Source organism: Bombina bombina, chromosome 1, assembly GCF_027579735.1.
Source record: "Bombina bombina isolate aBomBom1 chromosome 1, aBomBom1.pri, whole genome shotgun sequence".
Lineage (NCBI taxonomy): Eukaryota > Metazoa > Chordata > Amphibia > Anura > Bombinatoridae > Bombina > Bombina bombina.
The window spans coordinates 1350742834-1350764905 of NC_069499.1; the positions used below are offsets into that span (position 1 = coordinate 1350742834).

General features: G+C 38.0%; 1 protein-coding gene across 1 annotated transcript in view; it reads right to left on the reverse strand.

Moving 5' to 3' along the window:
* The window catches only part of MSTO1 (misato mitochondrial distribution and morphology regulator 1), a 187857-nt gene that overhangs the window by 46769 nt on the left and 119016 nt on the right, over positions 1-22072 (reverse strand). Inside the window, exons 12-13 of the mRNA XM_053703175.1 lie at positions 21421-21525; positions 20758-20873 (exon numbers count right to left, since the gene is read on the reverse strand). Coding sequence (XP_053559150.1) covers positions 20758-20873; positions 21421-21525 — 221 coding nt within the window. The remainder of the gene's footprint in view (positions 1-20757; positions 20874-21420; positions 21526-22072) is intronic.

The window sequence follows — 22072 nt, forward strand, 5'->3', positions numbered from 1 at the left end:
TACCAAACCTGGATTTCTTTCTAAGGTTGTTACTAATAAGAATATTAATCAGGAAATTGTTGTTCCTTCCCTGTGTCCTAATCCTTCCTCTAAGAAGAAGCGTCTGTTGCACAACTTGGACGTTGTTCGTGCTTTGAAGTTTTACTTGCAAGCGACCAAAGATTTCCGTCAAACATCTTCTCTGTTTGTTGTCTATTCTGGAAAGCGTAGAGGTCAAAAAGCTACGTCTACCTCTCTTTCTTTTTGGCTGAAAAGCATCATCCGTTTGGCATACGAGACTGCTGGACAGCAGCCTCCTGAAAGAATTACAGCTCACTCTACTAGAGCGGTGGCTTCCACATGGGCTTTTAAAAACGATGCTTCTGTGGAACAGATTTGTAAGGCTGCGACTTGGTCTTCACTTCATACCTTTTCCAAATTTGATACTTTTGCTTCTTCGGAGGCTATTTTTGGGAGAAATGTTCTTAAAGCAGTGGTGCCTTCTGTTTAGGCATCTGTCTTGTCCCTCCCGTTCATCCGTGTCCTATAGCTTTGGTATTGTATCCCACAAGTAAAGGATGAATCTGTGGACTCGTTGTACCTTATAGAAGAAAAGTAAATTTATGCTTACCTGATAAATTAATTTCTTCTATGGTACGACAAGTCCATGGCCAGCCCTGTCAATTTAAGACAGATTATATTTTTTGATTTAAAACTTCAGTCACCTCTGCACCTTTTAGTTTCTCCTTTTTCTTCCTGTACCTTCGGTCGCATGACTGGGGGGTGGAGCTAAGGGAGGAGCTATATAGACAGCTCTGCTGTGGTAGTCTTTGCCACTTCCTGTTAGCAGGAGGATAATATCCCACAAGTAAAGGATGAATCCGTGGACTCGTCGTACCATAGAAGAAATTAATTTATCAGGTAAGCATAAATTTACTTTTTATTAGTGGTAGAATTCAATGTGTTTGATTATCTAACTTTGAGAAGTCACGTGTCTAGATTAGAAAATTATTTTTTTTCCTTTAAGTTAAAAAAAATCTGCCTGTGTGGTCAGCAAAGAAGCCAACAAAAAAAATGAGTTCTTCTTAGGAACATGCAAAAAAAAATGTGAAAGTAAATCAAAAATGTTCTTGCATTACATGATCCTGTAGCTCATGCTTCTTATGGACAATGATACTATTGGGTGCCAAATTCAAATAAATATGAAACGACAACAAAGCAGTGCTGCGGGTCTATCAAATACACAGGAAACTGCTTCAAAATGACAGGTGCTTTATAAATAACCAGATATACCTTCAGCTGTAGGATGCCATAGTCTTATGATAAATATTCATATGGATAGAACATTATAAGATAGTCAGTGACAGGAGGAAAAGGTGGACTTTAAAGCTTAAGGGTTTCTGTCCAGCCCCTTACTAAACAGTCATCTTCATTGGTGCGTGCGCTACTAGGGTAAGGCCTGGACTTTTGTACTTTTCATTCGATTCAGAGCAAAAGACAAATTAGGTATTGTGTATATTTGTGTGTTAACATACACAATTTTAGAAACATTTGAATACATTTGAATATTAGAAATAACTTGGAAAGCCGTTTAAAATTATATGCCCTATCAGAACCGTGAAAGAAAAAAAAATGGGTTTCATGTCCCTATAAGCAGGGGGGGGGGGGGGACAGGTTACTGCTCAGAAGATACCTTGTGACAAGCAGACAGTAACAAAAATAGATGCCTGTAGAGTAGGACAAATTTTGAACTGTTTTTAATGACGACAGGCGAGTGGATTTTAAATAAATGTATACTTGTAAGCACTCTCTCTATGATCAGAATCCCCCAATCATATTGTGACCATATTTTGTTTGGCCTCTGTGTAGAGGTGGACAGCACATATACAGTACTTCTTAGATAGGCTTGTCTGTAACCAAAAGAAACCAAAAGAAAGGAATTTAGCCCTCTGGGGGGATTAAGAGAGCATGCTAAGAACTAATTTAAGTTCTTCTGCTGAACATCTCATGGCTTGTGGAAACATTATTTAACATAGTAGGAGTCTCACAGCTCTGCTTCTGCCCAGCTAAAAGCCACCGCTGTTCTCCATAACTAGAACAAACTAATGCATGCCAGCAGAAACCAACTTCTGAGACTCTGTGCTTGACATTTATCTGGGGAGGATTTACATTAGCCCAGCACCAGGATGTTACACACATTTTGAGTACAGACAATGCTACCTTATAAACTTCTCTCTTAGTTGTTTCAATTATGTCTCTTTGTTTCCTCAACAGCAAACTACAACACTAATGTCACAACAATATAAATAACTGACAATGTGGTAGTTTGCTGAGCATAGTTAGTAATGAACTTTAAGATTAATGTTTTTAAACAAGGAAAAATCTTCCCCTTTCTTTCTCAAACGAGAGGTTCTTAAAGGGACAGTCAAGTCTAAAAAAAAAAACTTTCATGATTCAAATAGGGCATGTGATTTTAAAAATGTTTCCAATTTACTTCTATCACTAATTTTGCTTTGTTTTCTTGGTATTCTTAGTTTAAAGCTAAACCTAGGAGGTTCATATGCTAATTTCTTAGCCCTTGAAGGCCGCCCCTAACCTGAATGCATTTTGACAGTTTTTCAACACTAGAGGGAATTAGTTCATGTGTTTCATATAGATAACATTTAGCTCACGCACATGAAGTTACCTAGGAGTGAGCACTGATTGGCTAAAATGCATGTCTGTCAAAAGAACTTAAATAAGGGGGCAGTTTGCAAAGGCTTAGATACAAGGTAATTACAGAGGTAAAAACAAAATTTATGCTTACCTGATACATTTCTTTCCGAATATGGAGAGTCCACGACGTCATTTAATTACTAGTGGGAATATCACTCCTGGCCAGCAAGAGGAGGCAAAGAGCACCACAGCAAAGCTGTTAAGTGTCACCCCTATCCATAATCCCCAGTCATTCGACCGAAGGGAAATGGAATAGGAATAACACAAAGGTGTAGAGGTGCCTGAGGTTTAGTAAAAATGAACTGTCTTAATGTCTTAAGGGTGGGGTCCGGGAATCTCCATATCCAGAAAGAAATAAATGTATCAGGTAAGCATAAATTTGTTTTCTTCCCTAAGATATGGAGAGTCCACAACGTCATTCAATTACTAGTGGGAACCAATACCCAAGCTAGAGGACACAGAATGAACAGGGAGGTAGAACAAGACAGGCAGACCTAAACAGAAGGCATCACCGTTTGAAGAACCTTTCTCCCAAAAGCCTTGGACGAGGCAAAAGTATCAAATTTGGAAAAAGTATGCAGAGAGGACCAAGTTGCAGCCTTGCAAATCTGTTCCACAGAAGCTTCATTTTTGAAAGCCCAAGAAGAGTAGACAGCCCTAGTGGAATGAGCTGTAATTCTCCCAGGAGGCTGCTGTCCAGCAGTCTCATAAGCAAAACGAATTATACTTCTCAACCAGAGGGAAAGAGAAGTAGCAGTAGCCTTTTGACCCTTACGCTTTCCTGAGAAACAAACAAACAGGGCAGAAGACTGGCGAAAATCCTTATTCGTCTGTAGGTAGAATTTTTAGAGCACGCACAATATACAAGTTGTGCAATAGACTTTCTTTATGAGAAGAAGGATTGAGACAGAGAGAAGGAACAACAATTTCCTAAATAATATTTCTATCCGAAACCACTTTAGAAAGAAACCCCAATTTAGTACAAAGAACTGCCCTATCCACATGAAAGATAAGGTAAGGCGAATCACACTGCAAAGCCGAGAGTTCCGAAACTCTCCGAGCAGAAGAGATAGCAATAAGAAACAAAACCTTCCAAGATAGCAACTTAATATCTATGGAATGCATTGGCTCAAACGGAGCCTGCTGCAAAACTTTAAGAACAAGATTAAGGCTCCAAGGAGGAGCAACAGGTTTAAAACACAGGCCTGATTCTTACCAGCGCCTGACAAAAAGATTGAACATCTGGCACATCCGCCAGACACTTGTGGAACAAAATAGATAATGCAGAAATCTGACCTTTCAGGGAACTGACTGACAACCCTTTCTCCAGACCTTCGTGGAGAAAAGGCAAAATTCTAGGAAGCCTGACCTTACTCCAAGAGTAACCCTTAGATTCACACTAATAAAGGTATTTAAGCCATACCTTATGGTAAATTTTTTCGAGTAACAGGCTTGTAAGCCTGGATCATGGTCTTAATGACCGACTCAGAAAATCCACGCTTAGACAGAACTAAGCGATCAATCTCCAAGCAGTCAGCTTCAAAGAAACAAGATTTGGATGGAGGAATAGACCCCGAGTTAGAAGGTCCTTCCTCAGAGGCAACCTCCAAGGTCACTAGGTCTGCATACCAGATCCTGCGAGGCCATGCAGGAGCTATTAGAATTACCGATGCTCTCTCATGTTTGATACAAGCAATAAATCGTGGAAGGAGCGCAAACGGAGGAAACGGGTATGCTAGACTGAAATCCCAATGAACCGCAAGAGCATCTATCAGAGCGGCCTGAGGATCTCTTGACCTTAAACCGTACCTTGGAAACTTGGCGTTCTGCCGAGGCGCCATCAGATCCAACTCCGGCACCCCCCCCCCCCCCCATTTGAGGGTTAACCTGGAGAACACCTCCGGATGGAGAGCCCACTCCCCGGGATGAAATGTCTGTCTGCTCAGGAAATTCGCTTCCCAGTTCCTCCCTGGTGGTTGATGTAAGCCACTGACGTGATGATGTCCGACTGAAACCTGATAAACCGGGCTAAGGACAATTAAGGCAAAGCCATCAGAGCATTGTAAATCACTCAATTCCAAGTAGGGAGAGCAGACTCCTCCTGAGTCCATTGTCACTGAGACTTTAACAAGTCCCAGACTGCTCCCCAGCCTAGCAGGCTGGCGTCCGTGGTCACAATCACCCAGGAAGGTCTCCGGAAGCATGTGCCCCGAGACAGATGGTCCTGAGAAAGCCACCATGGGAGAAAGTCTCTTGTCAACTGATCTAGATCTATCCTCTGAGACAGATCCGAATGGTCTCTGTTCCATTGTCTGAGCATTCATTATTGCATGAGCAGAGCTCTCAAAAGGAATCTAGCAAAGGGAATGATGTCCATGGAAGCGACCATCAGACCAATTAGCTCCATACATTGAGCCACTGATGGCTGAACAGTAGACTGTAGAGAGCGGCAAGAGGAGAGAATTCTAGATTTTCTGACCTCTGTCAGAAATTTTTTCACAGATAGGGAATCTATTATGGTCCCTAAGAAAACCACCCTTGTAGCTGGAACAAGGGAACTCTTTTTCCAGATTCACTTTCCAACCATGGGAACGTAGTGTCAGGGTATCTGTGAATGCCAGTAGACAATACATATACATATATATATATATACATATATATATATATATATATATATATAAAGCAAAGTCATGTGTAGGAATGCACACCATATATTTAGTAGCAGCTGCCAGGGTGCAATGTCAAAACAGTATGTACTATGCAAAAAAGGCAGCACTCACTAGTCATTTGTAAGTAAAATTTAGCTTTTAATAATACAAAAAGTTAAAATCTTGGGAAAAACAGGTTTTTCCCAAGATTTTAACTTTTTGTATTATTAAAAGCTAAATTTTACTTACAAATGACCAGTGAGTGCTGCCTTTTTTGCATAGTATATATATATATGCAATAGTAACAATGGTATTGAGCTGGTTGTTCGTTCCTGTGAGTGCATTTCTCTGTGTGTGTGTGTGTGTGTGTGTGTGTGTGTGTGTGTGTGTGTGTGTATGTATGTATATATATATATATATATATATATATATATATATATATATATATATATATATATATATATATATATATATATATATATATAAGATAAAAGTATGCAACCTATCAAATATTAAATTTGAGCATGCTCATTTTATCGCTGAATACATTCTGTGTATTGCAATTACATAAGATTCCTTTTTCTGATTACAGAACATTTGAGGACAAAGGAAATGTTTTCAAAGATTCCCTATTAAATCACCAACATATTATCATAGCTGCTTAATACATCTAAGAGAGAACAAAAGGGAACATTTGTTTCAATTAGTGAAAGCAGATTTCTTCAAAGCAAGCCTTTATGAGGAGTTTTCCTATCTGTAGGCAACAGTCGCTAGGTCTTGGACTGAACTCTTTGAGGCCTAACAATATGCAAGAGTAACAAGTTTTTCATCAGGAGGGAGCCAATTTGCATGCAAGAGTTGATTATCCCTTGCTGATTTAGATACACAGAATCTCCTATTTGCCAGACTTGGTACAAACTTAGATTTTAAATAGCAGAATGTATACTTAAAAATTCATATAAATGATTTGTCTATACTTTTTAATTCTATTTAAAATACTCAAATAACAACTGTAATAATCCCATTTTAAAATATATAACATATTTTGGATTTTCTATTTTCCAGACATCTAAGGGACAGATTGGGCTCCAGATGGGGCCAATAGATGCTGATACAGGATTGCCTGCATGATGTGACCTAAGTCATCTATAGAGAAACAATTTAATCTGGCACTGTGAAAATAATATGGTAGGAAAAAGGGATGTGATATTCCCTGGTGCTAACCCTTGATATAATAACTTAAAGTAAGGATAAGGGGGAGACTGGACAAGAAGGGGTTAAATAGCACTCATTCCTGTAATTGTAAGTAACTATGTTGAAGTATTCAACTATTGTGAAAGGATATAATTAAGTTAAAAACTTATATTTTGAGCGATATATCTCGAAAGAGCCATGGAGCCGAACGCTATATGGGAGGAGGATTTCAAGCGAATGGTGGACTACCGGTTTGAATGTCTAACACAGTGCCTTACAACATGGGTGGCTGAAGTGACGCAGATCTCGGACTCCGACATCACTCAGAAGCCGGTGGGGGTGGATTCACTTGAGCCCCTACAAGGTGAACAGAGTGGACCGCTTCTCTCTACGGCAGTAGTCTGTGCTGAACGATCAGCTAACAGGGGGCTATTTGCTCTAACAGGGCACCACTTTGTACCTATCCCACCTCCTGCAGCGATCTTGGGAGGTTCCCTTCAGGCAACGATGCCATGTGGTGCTGCAGCTGCGATGAGACATGGGAGGCTGGTGGCCACCCTCTCCAGGAAGCACTCTGCTGCAATGTTTTTCAATCTGCTCAGCACTTCATCGGCTCACAACAATAAAGTTGAAGCTGAGGAAACACAGTTAGCTAAAATTCTGACACATCGGAAGCTCCATAGAGAATGGATTTTAAAACTCCTCAGACTCGGAGTTGGTTAGGTAATTTCATCCCCAGTCTGAAAGAGGACTCTGCACAAAGTTCATTTTAGCTTGCTCACGCTACTAAGAAGTTCAAATAGTTCAGTTATTATTGAATGTTCAGTGATGCCTAATATACGGTCAATTGGTGGAGATTGGTTATGGGTTGTTTTTTTTTTATCTACTTCATCTTTAATTGTTTGCATTTTCCACTATCGTTTAAGACTTTTCTGCTGATGTGTGACAAAGTGGACTGAATTTTCCAAAACTCTATTAGTCCTCTATGGGCTTATGAAAGTGGATTAAACCTTTATTGTTGGTATTTGATTACCAGTGGGAACTCTTATTAAAGGGACAATGGGGTCACTCTCTAAGTGTGGGCTACGAGTGAACAAAAGCTATTTTTCACAACTATATTTTGGTTTAAATAAGCAGCACATATTCGTGTTTATGATAATTTGTTTGTCTGTTTCATTGTGTTTTCTCCAAGGTTACTTAGATTTGCTGTTTCTATATTTGATTTGTATTACACTATACAGACCTAGATTGCTTGAGTTATATATTTAAAGACAAGTTATAAGGCAGAATTTGGCTTTAAACTAATATTCCTAGATAAAGGATGCAATAGCCATTTTATACCACCAGAGGGGAGTCATGGTTTAATTTCAAGCTGTTCACCACGATGTTTTGTGTCCAATATTCTTTAGAAGACAGGAGTTGGATAAAAACATTAACCCCTGGCCATGTATGAACTCACTGTACACACATATGCTGAGCCTCATGTTATTGATATACACCATACTACCTCCCATTTCTCACATTTATATCACACCCAATTAATGTCTGCTCTGATATTCTAATAGAGATACAGTACAACAGAGTTACTGGCCTCAGATATTGAGGGCTAAAACAATTTCTGTTATTCCTTTCTAACCTTTCATTAAAGAGCATGATCAGTACTATTGCCATTAGTTAAGGGTGGTCTTACACCTTACATTATATTTATCTTACCACCCCCCCCCCACACACACACACATAATGAACCCCCTTATTTAGGAGGGCTACTCATGCGGCTTATCTCTTTCTTGTGCCGCAACCTCACTACAGTTTTTATTAATAATAACCCTTGCAGTATGTCTTGATGTTAACTTTGTTCTATTATATCTACCGTAGCAGGACTGCTTGGGTATTCAGAGCAATATATTTACTTATCTCATCATATCCTTTATACAGTAAACTGATGCTTTCATTTTTGCTATCATTTCAAATGTATATTACTCTACTATTCTAAGTTTACAGGTTCAAAAGTGATAATTTGATTTCTTAATCTTGGCTTATGTGGAAAATGAAGAAAAAAGAAAAAGGGGTTCTAGTCTCTACTATTAGAATGTCTATATTGGGAATTTTTTCTTTGTATCTATAGAGATTCTGTTAAAGTGGAATACATTATTCATGCTTGTTATAATGATATGATATTCCATATAAACTGTATTGTTTCAGCAAAACCTCAATAAATAAAATATTTAAAAAAAAAAAAAAAAAAAAAAAAACTTATATTTGAATTAACCAGTATTAAAAAAAGAGTGTAATTTACACTCTCACCATTACAAGGTTACCCCACACTAACACTCCACACTATTACCAATGAATATCACACTGCAATATACCCAGACAGTAGACACAGGTTCCACCACCCCCCTGTATTCCTGGCCAGTAACAGGATACGCTGGCTTCAGGTGACAGGGATGGCTTCTATTCTGTGTATACACGTCCCTTGCAGTGGATTACCTATTGCATTGGTAAACTAATTTAGAAAACGTTAAAAACACTTATATTTGAATAAGCATGTGGTAAAGTTGGACACAAACGCGTTTCGGCCGAGTAGCGGCCTTTCTCAATGTGCAATTGAATTTTGACAAGACGAGTGACTCGCTCACTGCATCCTATAAACCAATCCCCTATTAATTCCGTCCAATCATAGCGTGCGTTTGAAGCACGCCCATCTTTCAACGAATCACGAGCGATTCAGAACAGCGTGCTATGTGCTAGCTGATTGGTTACTAGTAACTGGATGCAAGCCCAATCAGGAATAGCTTAATGCTGTCTGCGAGCGTTAGGAGAATGGCTATCAATAGTACTATGTGTGCGATCACTATAGTTAATCCGATTCTATGTGCACCCAAATTAATTCCTAGAGCTTATAATATTCTGGATATAGATATTACCATTGCGATAAGCAAGTATCATATCCAATATATGTCATAGTATCAAGATTATGAATTAAAGCTCATTTATGGAATTATATTGTTGCGGTTTGCACTAACGGTGTATCAGTAAAAAACTTATAGTACTTGTCAGGTTGTAATAAAATTGATATGTTTGGTCTTTGCTAAATCATTCCAATACTCATTTTAATTGTGTCAGTGATAGAATTACCAATATATAACCTTATATACTGTTAAGTATTACACTCATAATGCTTCCTATTTGAATATATAGGTCCTTATATTAAGAATGTATGACATGCAGTATGATATCAGGTATGAGAGTACCTAGGTATAGATCGGTACATATTGGTAGATAGGAAGAGAAGCAACTTAAACACTATGGTTAATATAGTATCCATTATATCATTGTTGTTTACAACTTCATACAGTGATCCGTTGTGCACCTATATTATCCTATATGGCAATTTTTCTGGGTGCACATTAGAATTCGGTTTACTGATGATTATCAATTAGAATCATTATTTTAGCAAAGATAAAATAGAAATGTACAGTAAAAAATTTATTTATAGGAATGCCCAAAAATTATTATTCTCATTCATGCCATTGGGCATGACAGCATTTAAGTTGAAAATCCATCTCGCCTCTTTTTTCAAAAGGGCTTGTTCCATATCCCTGCCACGTATTCCTGGGCGTAATGTTTCCAGTCCCCAGAACTTAAAAGTATTTGTTTTTCCTTCATGACAGTGTAGAAAGTGCCTGGCAACACTGGTAATTTGTTTGCCCTTTTCTACATCCCTTGCTGCGTTCCTAATGTTGCTTAGGTGCTCATTGATTCTAACCCCCATTTGTCTAGTGGTCATACCTACATAAAAACAATTGCAGCTGCATGATAGACAATAGATCACATTAGATGTCTTACAAGTAATGTGATTCTGGATCGTCCATTTTCTATTAAATCTATCCAACATATATTTCTTTTTACATTTCTACATGTGCATTGTTGCTTACACATAATTGGTTAAGCAATTATCCAGGAGGAGTTTACCTGTGCATATAAACCTAGGAATTATGGGTGCACGTTATGGTCACTGAGGAGCTAATGCTGACAATGTGCTTAATGCACTAGGAAACGCGTCTGACCATTGTTGTTTTTTCCTGACCTGAGCTGCCAGCCGTATCATTTTTGATGCCTATATACCTGCCTATACACTTGTAATGTGATTCATTACAAATAAAGGAGTTGGATCAAATACTATTTACTTTGTATTCCTTTACCTACCTGGGTGCGCTGACTACCATTGTCTCTATATTTCTTTTTAACCATATATGTGCAGTTTTTACAATTGCCGCATGCTATAGATCCCTTGTAGATCGGGGCTTTTTTGGCATTTCTGTCAAAATGACTGGATGTTAGTTGATCACTGAGGTTGTTTGCACGTCTATAGGTGCATAAAGGATTCTGTGGGATAATGGAGTTAAGTTGTTCATCTAATTGTAAGATATGCCAATGTGTGGACAGTATATTAGATACCTGTTGGCTTTGGTTGCAATATGTGGAGATGAATCTTAATGGGTTGGAATTGGATTGTAACTTTTTGGGTCTTAAAAGTTCCTCCCTATTTTTGTGTAGTGCTTTCTGATAGGCTCTCTTCAGAGACTTTCTACAATAACCCCTTAGAAGTAGTCTATTCCTTAGTTCATTAGCAGCCTTTTGGAAGGATTCTAGTGATGAAGAATTTCTGCGAATCCTTAAATACTCCCCAGTTGGTAAACTCCTAATAGTATTAGGGTGATGGAAACTGTTAGCATTGAGGATATTGTTCGTAGCTGTGGGCTTTCTAAAGGTTTCTGTCTCTAGATTATTGTTACTCTTACGAATAGATAAATCTAGAAATTCTACCTTACTATCATCACAAGTCATAGTTAGATATAATCCAAAAGGATTGTCATTAAGGATAGCAATAAATTCATGGACAAGTTTGAGACTATCAAAGACGTACATTTATTTGCAAGAAAAATACTACTTAAGAAATATTTTTCCTCCAGTTCAGACATAGAGGGTTTAGACAGCAATGATGTAACAGCAATAAAAGATCTTATCTTCCTTCTAGAAGAGTCTGAAAGGGACCCCAAACAGACTTTATATAGTGATACAAAGTGGCGTGATGTATTAAAAACCAAATCTAAATTCATACTCCCAACTAGTACCTCACACAACACTGCCACATTTCTTGATTTAGTGTGTAAAGATATATTAGCAATTCCACCAGAAATGGATACATTGGCTGACAATCTTTCTGAAGAAGAAAAACTAGCACTAAGATCTATGAAACAATGGACAGATGTTCAAATCAAACTGAGTGACAAGGGAGGGAATATTGTCATATGGCCCACTCACATGTATATCACTGAGGTTAAGAAACAATTGAATAACCCTAAAAATTATAAAAGTCTTTTTGGGAACCCAACGGAGGATTTTCTGAAACAGTATAAAAAATTGATCTGTACAGCTGCTGCTGAAGGCATCATTGATAAAAAAGAGCAACAATTTCTAGATGTGAAACATCCTACAATAGCAACACTTTATTTATTACCTAAGATCCATAAAAATCTGGAATGCCCACCAGGAAGACCCATTGTCTCTGGCATTGGATCAATGACTGAAAAGGCCAGTAGATATGTGGATGCCAGACTTAGGTATATAGTGGATGCTTTGCCCTCCGATACCAGAGACACTATGCACGTACTGAATAAAATAAACACACTAACTGTAAGACCAGAGTCCTTATTAGTAACGTGCGACGTAGAGTCTTTGTATACAAGTATAGATAAAAAGTGGGGTTGTCAAGCAGTGTCCTATTTCCTATCGAAAAACCAAGATCTAACAGATGAAACCAAACAATTCATCATTGACCTGTTAGAATTCGTATTAGAACACAACTATTTTGTTTTTGATGGAAAGTTTTACCTTCAAATATGCGGAACTGCGATGGGGACATCTTGCGCCCCTACTTACGCCAATATATACCTGGGCTGGTGGGAGGAAACTGTGGTCTTTCATAAGAACCTTTTACAGTTTACCAAATACATCACCCACTGGTCCAGGTATATAGACGATATCTTGTTTATATGGGAGGGCTCTACAGAATTACTCCATGAATTTATTGCTATCCTTAATGACAATCCTTTTGGATTATATCTAACTATGACTTGTGATGATAGTAAGGTAGAATTTCTAGATTTATCTATTCGTAAGAGTAACAATAATCTAGAGACAGAAACCTTTAGAAATCCCACAGCTACGAACAATATCCTCAATGCTAACAGCTTCCATCACCCTAATACTATTAGGAGTTTACCAACTGGGGAGTATTTAAGGATTCGCAGAAATTCTTCATCACTTGAATCCTTCCAAAAGGCTGCTAATGAACTAAGGAATAGACTACTTCTAAGGGGTTATTCTAGAAAGTCTCTGAAGAGAGCCTATCAGAAAGCACTACACAAAAATATGGAGGAACTTTTAAGACCTTAAAAGTTACAATCCAATTCCAACCCATTAAGATTCATCTCCACATATTGCAACCAAAGCCAACAGGTATCTAATATACTGTCCACAAATTGGCATATCTTACAATTAGATGAACAACTTAACTCCATTATCCTTCAGAATCCTTTATGCACCTATAGACGTGCAAACAACCTCAGTGATCAACTAACATCCAGTCATTTTGACAGAAATGCCAAAAAAGCCCCGATCTACAAGGGATCTATAGCATGCGGCAATTGTAAAAACTGCACATATATGGTTAAAAAGAAATATATGTTGGATAGATTTAATAGAAAATGGACGATCCAGAATCACATTACTTGTAAGACATCTAATGTGATCTATTGTCTATCATGCAGCTGCAATTGTTTTTATGTAGGTATGACCACTAGACAAATGGGGGTTAGAATCACTGAGCACCTAAGCAACATTAGGAACGCAGCAAGGGATGTAGAAAAGGGCAAACAAATTACCAGTGTTGCCAGGCACTTTCTACACTGTCATGAAGGAAAAACAAATACTTTTAAGTTCTGGGGACTGGAAACATTACGCCCAGGAATACGTGGCAGGGATATGGAACAAGCCCTTTTGAAAAAAGAGGCGAGATGGATTTTCAACTTAAATGCTGTCATGCCCAATGGCATGAATGAGAATAATAATTTTTGGGCATTCCTATAAATACATTTTTTACTGCACATTTCTATTTTATCTTTGCTAAAATAATGATTCTAATTGATAATCATCAGTAAACCGAATTCTAATGTGCACCCAGAAAAATTGCCATATAGGATAATATAGGTGCACAACGGATCACTGTATGAAGTTGTAAACAACAATGATATAATGGATACTATATTAACCATAGTGTTTAAGTTGCTTCTCTTCCTATCTACCAATATGTACCGATCTATACCTAGGTACTCTCATACCTGATATCATACTGCATGTCATACATTCTTAATATAAGGACCTATATATTCAAATAGGAAGCATTATGAGTGTAATACTTAACAGTATATAAGGTTATATATTGGTAATTCTATCACTGACACAATTAAAATGAGTATTGGAATGATTTAGCAAAGACCAAATATATCAATTTTATTACAACCTGACAAGTACTATAAGTTTTTTACTGATACACCGTTAGTGCAAACCGCAACAATATAATTCCATAAATGAGCTTTAATTCATAATCTTGATACTATGACATATATTGGATACGATACTTGCTTATCGCAATGGTAATATCTATATCCAGAATATTATAAGCTCTAGGAATTAATTTGGGTGCACATAGAATCGGATTAACTATAGTGATCGCACACATAGTACTATTGATAGCCATTCTCCTAATGCGCGCAGACAGCATTAAGCTATTCCTGATTGGGCTTGCATCCAGTTACTAGTAACCAATCAGCTAGCACATAGCACGCTGTTCTGAATCGCTCGTGATTCGTTGAAAGATGGGCGTGCTTCAAACGCACGCTATGATTGGACGGAATTAATAGGGGATTGGTTTATAGGATGCAGTGAGCGAGTCTCTCGTCTTGTCAAAATTCAATTGCACATTGAGAAAGGCCGCTACTCGTCCGAAACGCGTTTGTGCCCAACTTTACCACATGCTTATTCAAATATAAGTGTTTTTAACGTTTTCTAAATTAGTTTACCAATGCAATAGGTAATCCACTGCAAGGGACGTGTATACACAGAATAGAAGCCATCCCTGTCACCTGAAGCCAGCGTATCCTGTTACTGGCCAGGAATACAGGGGGGTGGTGGAACCTGTGTCTACTGTCTGGGTATATTGCAGTGTGATATTCATTGGTAATAGTGTGGAGTGTTAGTGTGGGGTAACCTTGTAATGGTGAGAGTGTAAATTACACTCTTTTTTAATAGTGGTTAATTAAAATATAAGTTTTTAACTTAATTATATCCTTTCACAATAGTTGAATACTTCAACATAGTTACTTACAATTACAGGAATGAGTGCTATTTAACCCCTTCTTGTCCAGTCTCCCACTTATCCTTACTTTAAGTGGCCTAAGTCATATCACATGGTTATGCACTAAATATTTATATAACTGGGAAAGATAACGTTAAATACATGTAAGGGTTTTTTCCTGACTTGTTTGCCATGTGCTGCTGGCAGCCATTTTACTCACCTCTCTTGCTGACTTTGGTGCATTCTGGGAGATGCTGCTCACTTCCTGTACTTCCTTTTATGGCCAGACTGGTTTACATCATCCATGTGAGACAGGATGCAGTCTCAGAATTGTGATGTCATCACTTATTATTTAAAGGGCCTTTGTTCAGTATGCTTTGCCCTTGCATTGTCTCAGACCTGTTTGTGAGAGCTCCTGTGTATTACCTGGCTGTCTTACGTCCCTCCTGGTTGCTGATCCCTGGCTTGTTCCTGACTCTGCTGTTTTCCTTGTTCCTGATTCCGGCCCGTCTGACTACTCGCTTTGGCTCCTGACTCGGCTTGTCTGACTACCAGCTCTAGTTTTGACTCCTGGCTTGTTATTTGACTTGTGGACTTTTTATTATTTTTTGCTATTAATAAAGGTGTGATTATTTTTGCACTTCTCGTCTCAGTCTGATTCCTGGCACCCTGACAATACATCTCTTAAAATATTATAAGTAGAATTGTATGGAAGTATACACTAGATAGTTATATTGTATAGATTTAAGGTTACCTATATGCATAGACCTGGTATCTGAATGTAGAGGAAGTATATAATATATATATATATATATATATATATATATATATATATATATATATATATATATATATATATAAAACATTATAGGATTAAAGTATGCTCATGTTTAGTCTCTATAGATACATAAGTCATAAAAGATGGGACAGATATGTGACCAGACAGGTTTCTTAATATCAGGAAATAATGAGTATATTAAATATATAATTAAAAGATACATAGTAAACTGTATAAACTGTAGCAATATTTGATAGCAAAAGTGCATTTCTAGTTGTCTGCTGCCCTCCAATGGTTTATGCGAGAATTACAACCAAGGGAAATTATAGTATCAGATAACCATATGTCTCAAGGGCTAATGATATGTTCAGATCCGAGGGCGAATCAGAAGCCAAGCATCGGTAAGGGCCTATCAAAATATTGTGGTAATGATTAAAGAAAAGGAGGGGTTAATCTTAAATGAAAACCCCCACACAGTAGACAGGGGACATAGACAGACTCAAAGAAGCATTTTTGGAGAGGAAAATACATAGGCTTTGGGCCAAGTATATTCTCTGCCATTTTGGGACACTTTCTTCAACAAAGGAAGATTAACAATTTTTAGACCTGTACCTCTGCACATAGTGCAAAAATCGTTCTTAGATGACCCACAAGAAATTCTGGAAACTGAATAATCATTTGGTTATGTGGTAAGGTATGGCAGTGACTATAATCTAATATTTTAAAGCAAATACATTCATTATTGCTACAGTAATTGAAGCTGGTAATTTTAAAAGGGCACTTCGTATTTTATGCTTATATCCATAGTCATGTGTAGTCTTAGCTAGTCATATAAATTGGCTGTTTGCATTAATAATATATACAATTTCTGATGTTTCTAATTGAAGTTATATAGAATCATTTGTGGGCTCAATAACTTAATTATACTTGTCTGAAAGTTATCTTAAATCTATTGAGACCCAGTAAGATTTGTGTGAAGTATCTTGGTATATTATCTAAACACTGAAGTTAGCGGTCCATATTCTGGTATTTTATTGTGGTATTTTAAATGCGATTCATTGTAAGGTTAATTTAAAACATATTTTTAAATAAGTGTATATAATTTGATTCATAGTCTGGTTTCTATAAATATATTTGCAATGTGTACTGTATATAAATCTTAACTAATCTAAAGAATTTAGGAATAATTATTAATTTCAATTATTTCAAATATACATTATAATTGGGGGTTTGTTTTAGAGAATAATAACAAATAAATTATATTATAACCCTGGTATATACTGACAGTAGAAAAGACAACAAGATCTCTGTATGAGAGTTTGCTTGTTGAAAAGATGGCCCCTGAACCATTATGTCGTCCAGGTAGGGTGCCACTGCAATTCCCCAAGACCTTGATCACTGCCAAGAGAGCCCCCAGAACCTTTGAGAAAATTATGGGAGCTGTGGCAAGGCCAAACGGAAGAGCCATAAACTGAAAGTGTTTGTCTAGAAAGGCGAATCTAAGGAATTTGTGATGATCCCTGTGGATGGGAACAAGAATATACGCGTCCTTCAGGTCTATGGTCTTAATGAACTGACCCTCTTGGACCAAAGGAAAAATGAAAAGAATGGTTTGCATTTTGAAGGACGGTACCCTGAGAAACTTATTGAGAAACTTTAGGTCGAAAATGGGTCGAAAAGTTCCCTCTCTTTTGGTCACCACAAAGAGATTTGAATAGAATCCTAGACCCTGTTCCCTTACTGAAACAGGAACAAACACTCCCAGGAAGGAAAATGTCCTGAACGCATTTCAAGAATGCCTCTCTTTTTACCTGGTCTGCAGATAATCTTGAGAGGTGGAATATGCCCTTGGGAGAATTCTATTTTGTAACCTTGAGATGCTATGTCCACAGCCCAAGGATCTGGGATATCTCATCTCCACACTTGACAAAACAGGGAAAGTCTGCCCCCCATTGATCCGATCCTGGACCGGGGGGCGACCCTTTATGCTTACTTAGACTCAGCTGAGGGTTTCTTTGATTGCTTCCCCTTATTCCAAGACTGATTGGGCTTCCTAGAAGACTTGGACTGCTCCTGCTTGGAAGAGGGAGAGGAAGACTTTTGACGTTTGAAGTTACGAAAGGAATGAATATTACTTTGACGTCCTTTGAGTCTGTTCTTCTTGTCTTGCGGTAGAAAAGACCTTTTTCCACCCGTAATATCTGAAATTATTTCTGCCTGACCAGGTTCCGAACAAGATCTTACCATTGTAAGGAAGCGCCAGCAGCTTGGACTTAGAAGTAACATCAGCTGACCAAGATTTTAGCCACAATGCCCTGCGAGCTAAGGACAGTGAAGTCTAATAACTTGCATGTTAGCATCAGAAATAAAGGAATTGGCTAGTTTGAGAGTCTTAATCCTATCCTGTATCTCCTCCAACGTAGTCTGTATTAAAATTGAATCAGACAAGGCATTTCACCAATAAGATGCCGCACTTGCTAATGCGGCAATACAAACTGCAGGTTGCCATTAAAAAACCTTGATGAACATACATCTTCTTCAAAAATGCTTACAGCTTTTTGTCCATGGGATCCTTAAAGGAGCAGCTATCCTCTATAAGGATCGTAGTTCTCTTAGCCAGGAATCTTTAATGGAGTCAGCAACAGGAAACATATTTTTAAATACGGGAGATGGGTAGAAAGGAATCCCTGGCTTCTCCTATTCCTGTGAAATAATCTCCGTCACACGGTCTGGGACAGGAAAAACTTCTACAGAGGAAGGAACATCCTAGTATTTATTAAGTTTAATAGACTTCTTAGGGTTGACAATGACAGAAGTATTTGAGTCGTCCAAAGTAGCCAATACCTCCTTTAACAGTACACGAAGGTGTTCAAGCTTAAATCTGAAGTTTACTTCTTCAGTATTAGATGAAGGAATAATACTGTCTGAATCTGAGATTTCACCCTCACAGGCTACTGACGTATCCTCCTCGTCAGACTTATGAGGGAGGGCAACCTGTGAAGCAGTAGGTGGAACAGAAACCTTACTCTCTGAATGTCTAATTTTCCTCTTGCGTTTTCCCAGCATAGGAAAAGCAGATAATTCCGCAGATACCGCAGAAGATACCTGTGCAGCAAAATCTGCATGCAAATAAACTCCTCCAGGAGGATAAGAGGAACTGCAGGCCACTGTATGTGACGCCATAGAGGCTTGGGATGTTTGAGGAGAAAGCTGTGGCATTGCCTGAACAGCATCATCCTGAGAGACATTGGGCTCAGTGGGCAAAAATGCATCTTCAATTCTGTGCTGCATGCTTAGCTAGAACACTTCAAATTACATAGGCAAAACAATCTGTGCCTCTAGGCATAACAAGCATTTGTCAAAAGACAAAGTCTTCCATGTCCATAATACTAAATAAAAAATTCCCCAAATTGTAGACATCTTTTTAAATACACTGTCACTTTAAGAATTTTTAATACCACAGCCGCTTAACGTTATGCAAAAGTTCTTTAAAATAATAAACTAATCAGGCTAAAGTGCCTTCCCGTAACACTTATACACAATTTGGCTGCCAAAAGTATCTAAAATTATCGTATAGTAGATCGACACTGAAGAGACTGAAATTCAATGACTCCGCTCCATGAATATCCGACAGCAGAGAGAAGTCACATGACTGGCAGAGAAAGGAAACTATGCAGCAAGTAAAAGGCGCGTTTCCCTCTGCCTACAACACCAGAGCTAAATTTACACAAACGCTCAAGCAGTCTGTCAGTTTCCCTGATCAAGATAAGCAAGCAAAAAAACATACATAAATGTGCCTGCCCACTGCCAAAGAGAATCCTGTATAAAGGATTTTTAAAAATGGCCCCATCTACTGCATATGAAATATTTTTCTGAAGTGCAAGTCTCCAAGACCTAGAAGACAAAAGCACTTACCTGCAGACTAGCTGTCCGGCAGGAAGACAGCTCACAAGGTGTGAAAGAACACATACACTGGCTTTCTGTACCATGGGCAGCAATGTGTTAGGAAACAAAGCAAGGACTACCTCACAACTTCCTAACTGCTTAAAAGCCACCACTATTCTACTGAAGAGATTGACGTGGACTCAGCTAAAACCAAATCCTTGCTTGTAGGGAAAAGTACCTGAAAAAGGAATTCATTTCTTCAGACACCAAACTTTACCATCTCCATTGACAGAGGCAAAGAGAATGACTGGGGATTATGGGTAGGTGAGTGACACTTAACAGCTTTGCTGTGGTGCTCTTTGCCTCCTCCTGCTGGCCAGGAGTGATATTCCCACTAGTAATTAAATGACGTGAACTTTCCATATCTTAGGAAAAGAAACATGTATTATTATAACTGTTTTTTATGCAAAACTGGGGAATGGGTAATAAAGGGATTATCTATGTTTTTAAACAACAAAAATTCTGGTGTTGACTGTGCCTTTAAGTCGGAAAGGGCAAACCTGAATACTAAGAACCCTCCAAGTTGATGTGGGATTAAGTACCTCCAAGAGTAACATATTATTGTGAGACTGAGAAGAATGACTTTTCTTTAAAAAAAAAAATCAAACCTTGTGAATGCAGTTTAGAAACAATTTAATATTTTTACTCACACAGCATTGATACTTTATCATTCTATCTGGAAAGTGAATCACAGATGTCTTCTAGAGAATAAAAATTGTGCGCTATGGGCAACTAATAACCTAAGTGCTGCACATAGCTCTTGATTAATTTTTTCCATCCTCTTCAACAAAGCAGTAAAGATCATTCCATATGTATCACCCTTGAGAACAGCATGATTCTTTACACAAAAAAAACTATTGCAATTGGATTTCCAAGAATTTTGTTTTTCTTTTTGGCTATTTCACCATTGCATTACCATTACAATAACCTCACAATATGAAACTACTACCAGAAAGTGTGCCTTAAATATGGCACCTTCTGCACATCCCCAGTGTCTGCAGATGTATAGACCAGTGTGGACTATTCACTCATGTTACCTCAACAAAGACAAATAAATTATATCTGTTTGTTTATACCTGTTAGTGTGTTCATAGGTTCGTGAAGAGTAAATCCCTCTTTTGTCACGTAGGGAGAGAAAAGCTGAGGAAATGTAGGGCCCAGTCTGCACATGTCCTGCAGCACATGGGAGATGCTGGAGTTAAAAACAAAAAAACAAAAACAGGATCATTATCAGGAGCATGTGGCAAAGCACAATGAATCAAGAGTCTAAACATATATTTACCTTTACTAAAAAGCACCTCCTTTGTAGATCCTTTTTAACAGAGACTAAGGGCAAAAATGAGGCTCGAACCCAAGACTAGTAAATCCTCAGTCCCTGAGACAAACCAGATTTTGAAGATGTCATGTGAGCAGAAGTGATTGAATTTGTGGTCCAGGCACATGGATTTAATCACACAGGAATATCCTTAAAATCTGGTCTAATCTCAGTCCTCAATGACTAACAGACAACTACAATTTGAAAGTCAATCCCCTCTTTACCAAGAGTAATTGTTACAAGCTCACTACCAAACTGCTGCCATATTAATTCTCCACTCTCTACAAACTCCTGCATAATGTGTATGAGCTAGAATAGGTTTAATGAAACAAGGACTAAAGATGATTTAACTCACATTGTATCTCATTATGCACCAATCTACTTTCCCCTCATTTAGGGTAACTCTGCACATTTGCTATCTCACCTGCTGGTCTTGGGGTATAGCATGTTAAGGTAACCACGCAGAATGTCCTCTCCTGTATCACACACATGAAGTGCAGAAACAGGTTTTGTCCCAGCTGGGAGGTAACTGAAACAGATGAATATGATATGAAAACATGTTAAAAGCATGCAGCTAAATTTATTAATATTCATTGCCTATTTTCTCTGACCGCTTAGCTCCTTTTTCAACAACAAACAAAACACTTCTCCCTCCACAGCAGACAGTCATATGATATTACTAAGAAATTAACAACAGAATTCAAGCAACTTCTATATCTTGGCTTTTATCCCTGGACAACTTACCAGTAAGACCCCTCCCCACAGTAAAAATGGACAGAATAGACCACTCCTATATGAAAGGATATTACTATAACGCTATACATCCACCTGCCTAATCTCATATATATCCAGAAAGGTGGACAACAGTTGGGGAAGAAGGGCTGGGGAGTATTGTCCGGGAATATGAGCCAAAACAATCATTTGCTTTTATTTTGTTTATTTCTAGTTATCTTGGCTTTCCCTGGCCAATACTCATCAGTGAGACAAGTAGAAAAAGGGTGGGAGGAAAAAAAACACACTTGTATATGTTGCAACATATAATTTTATTTAAGAAACCAAGATAGACAGAACTTTCC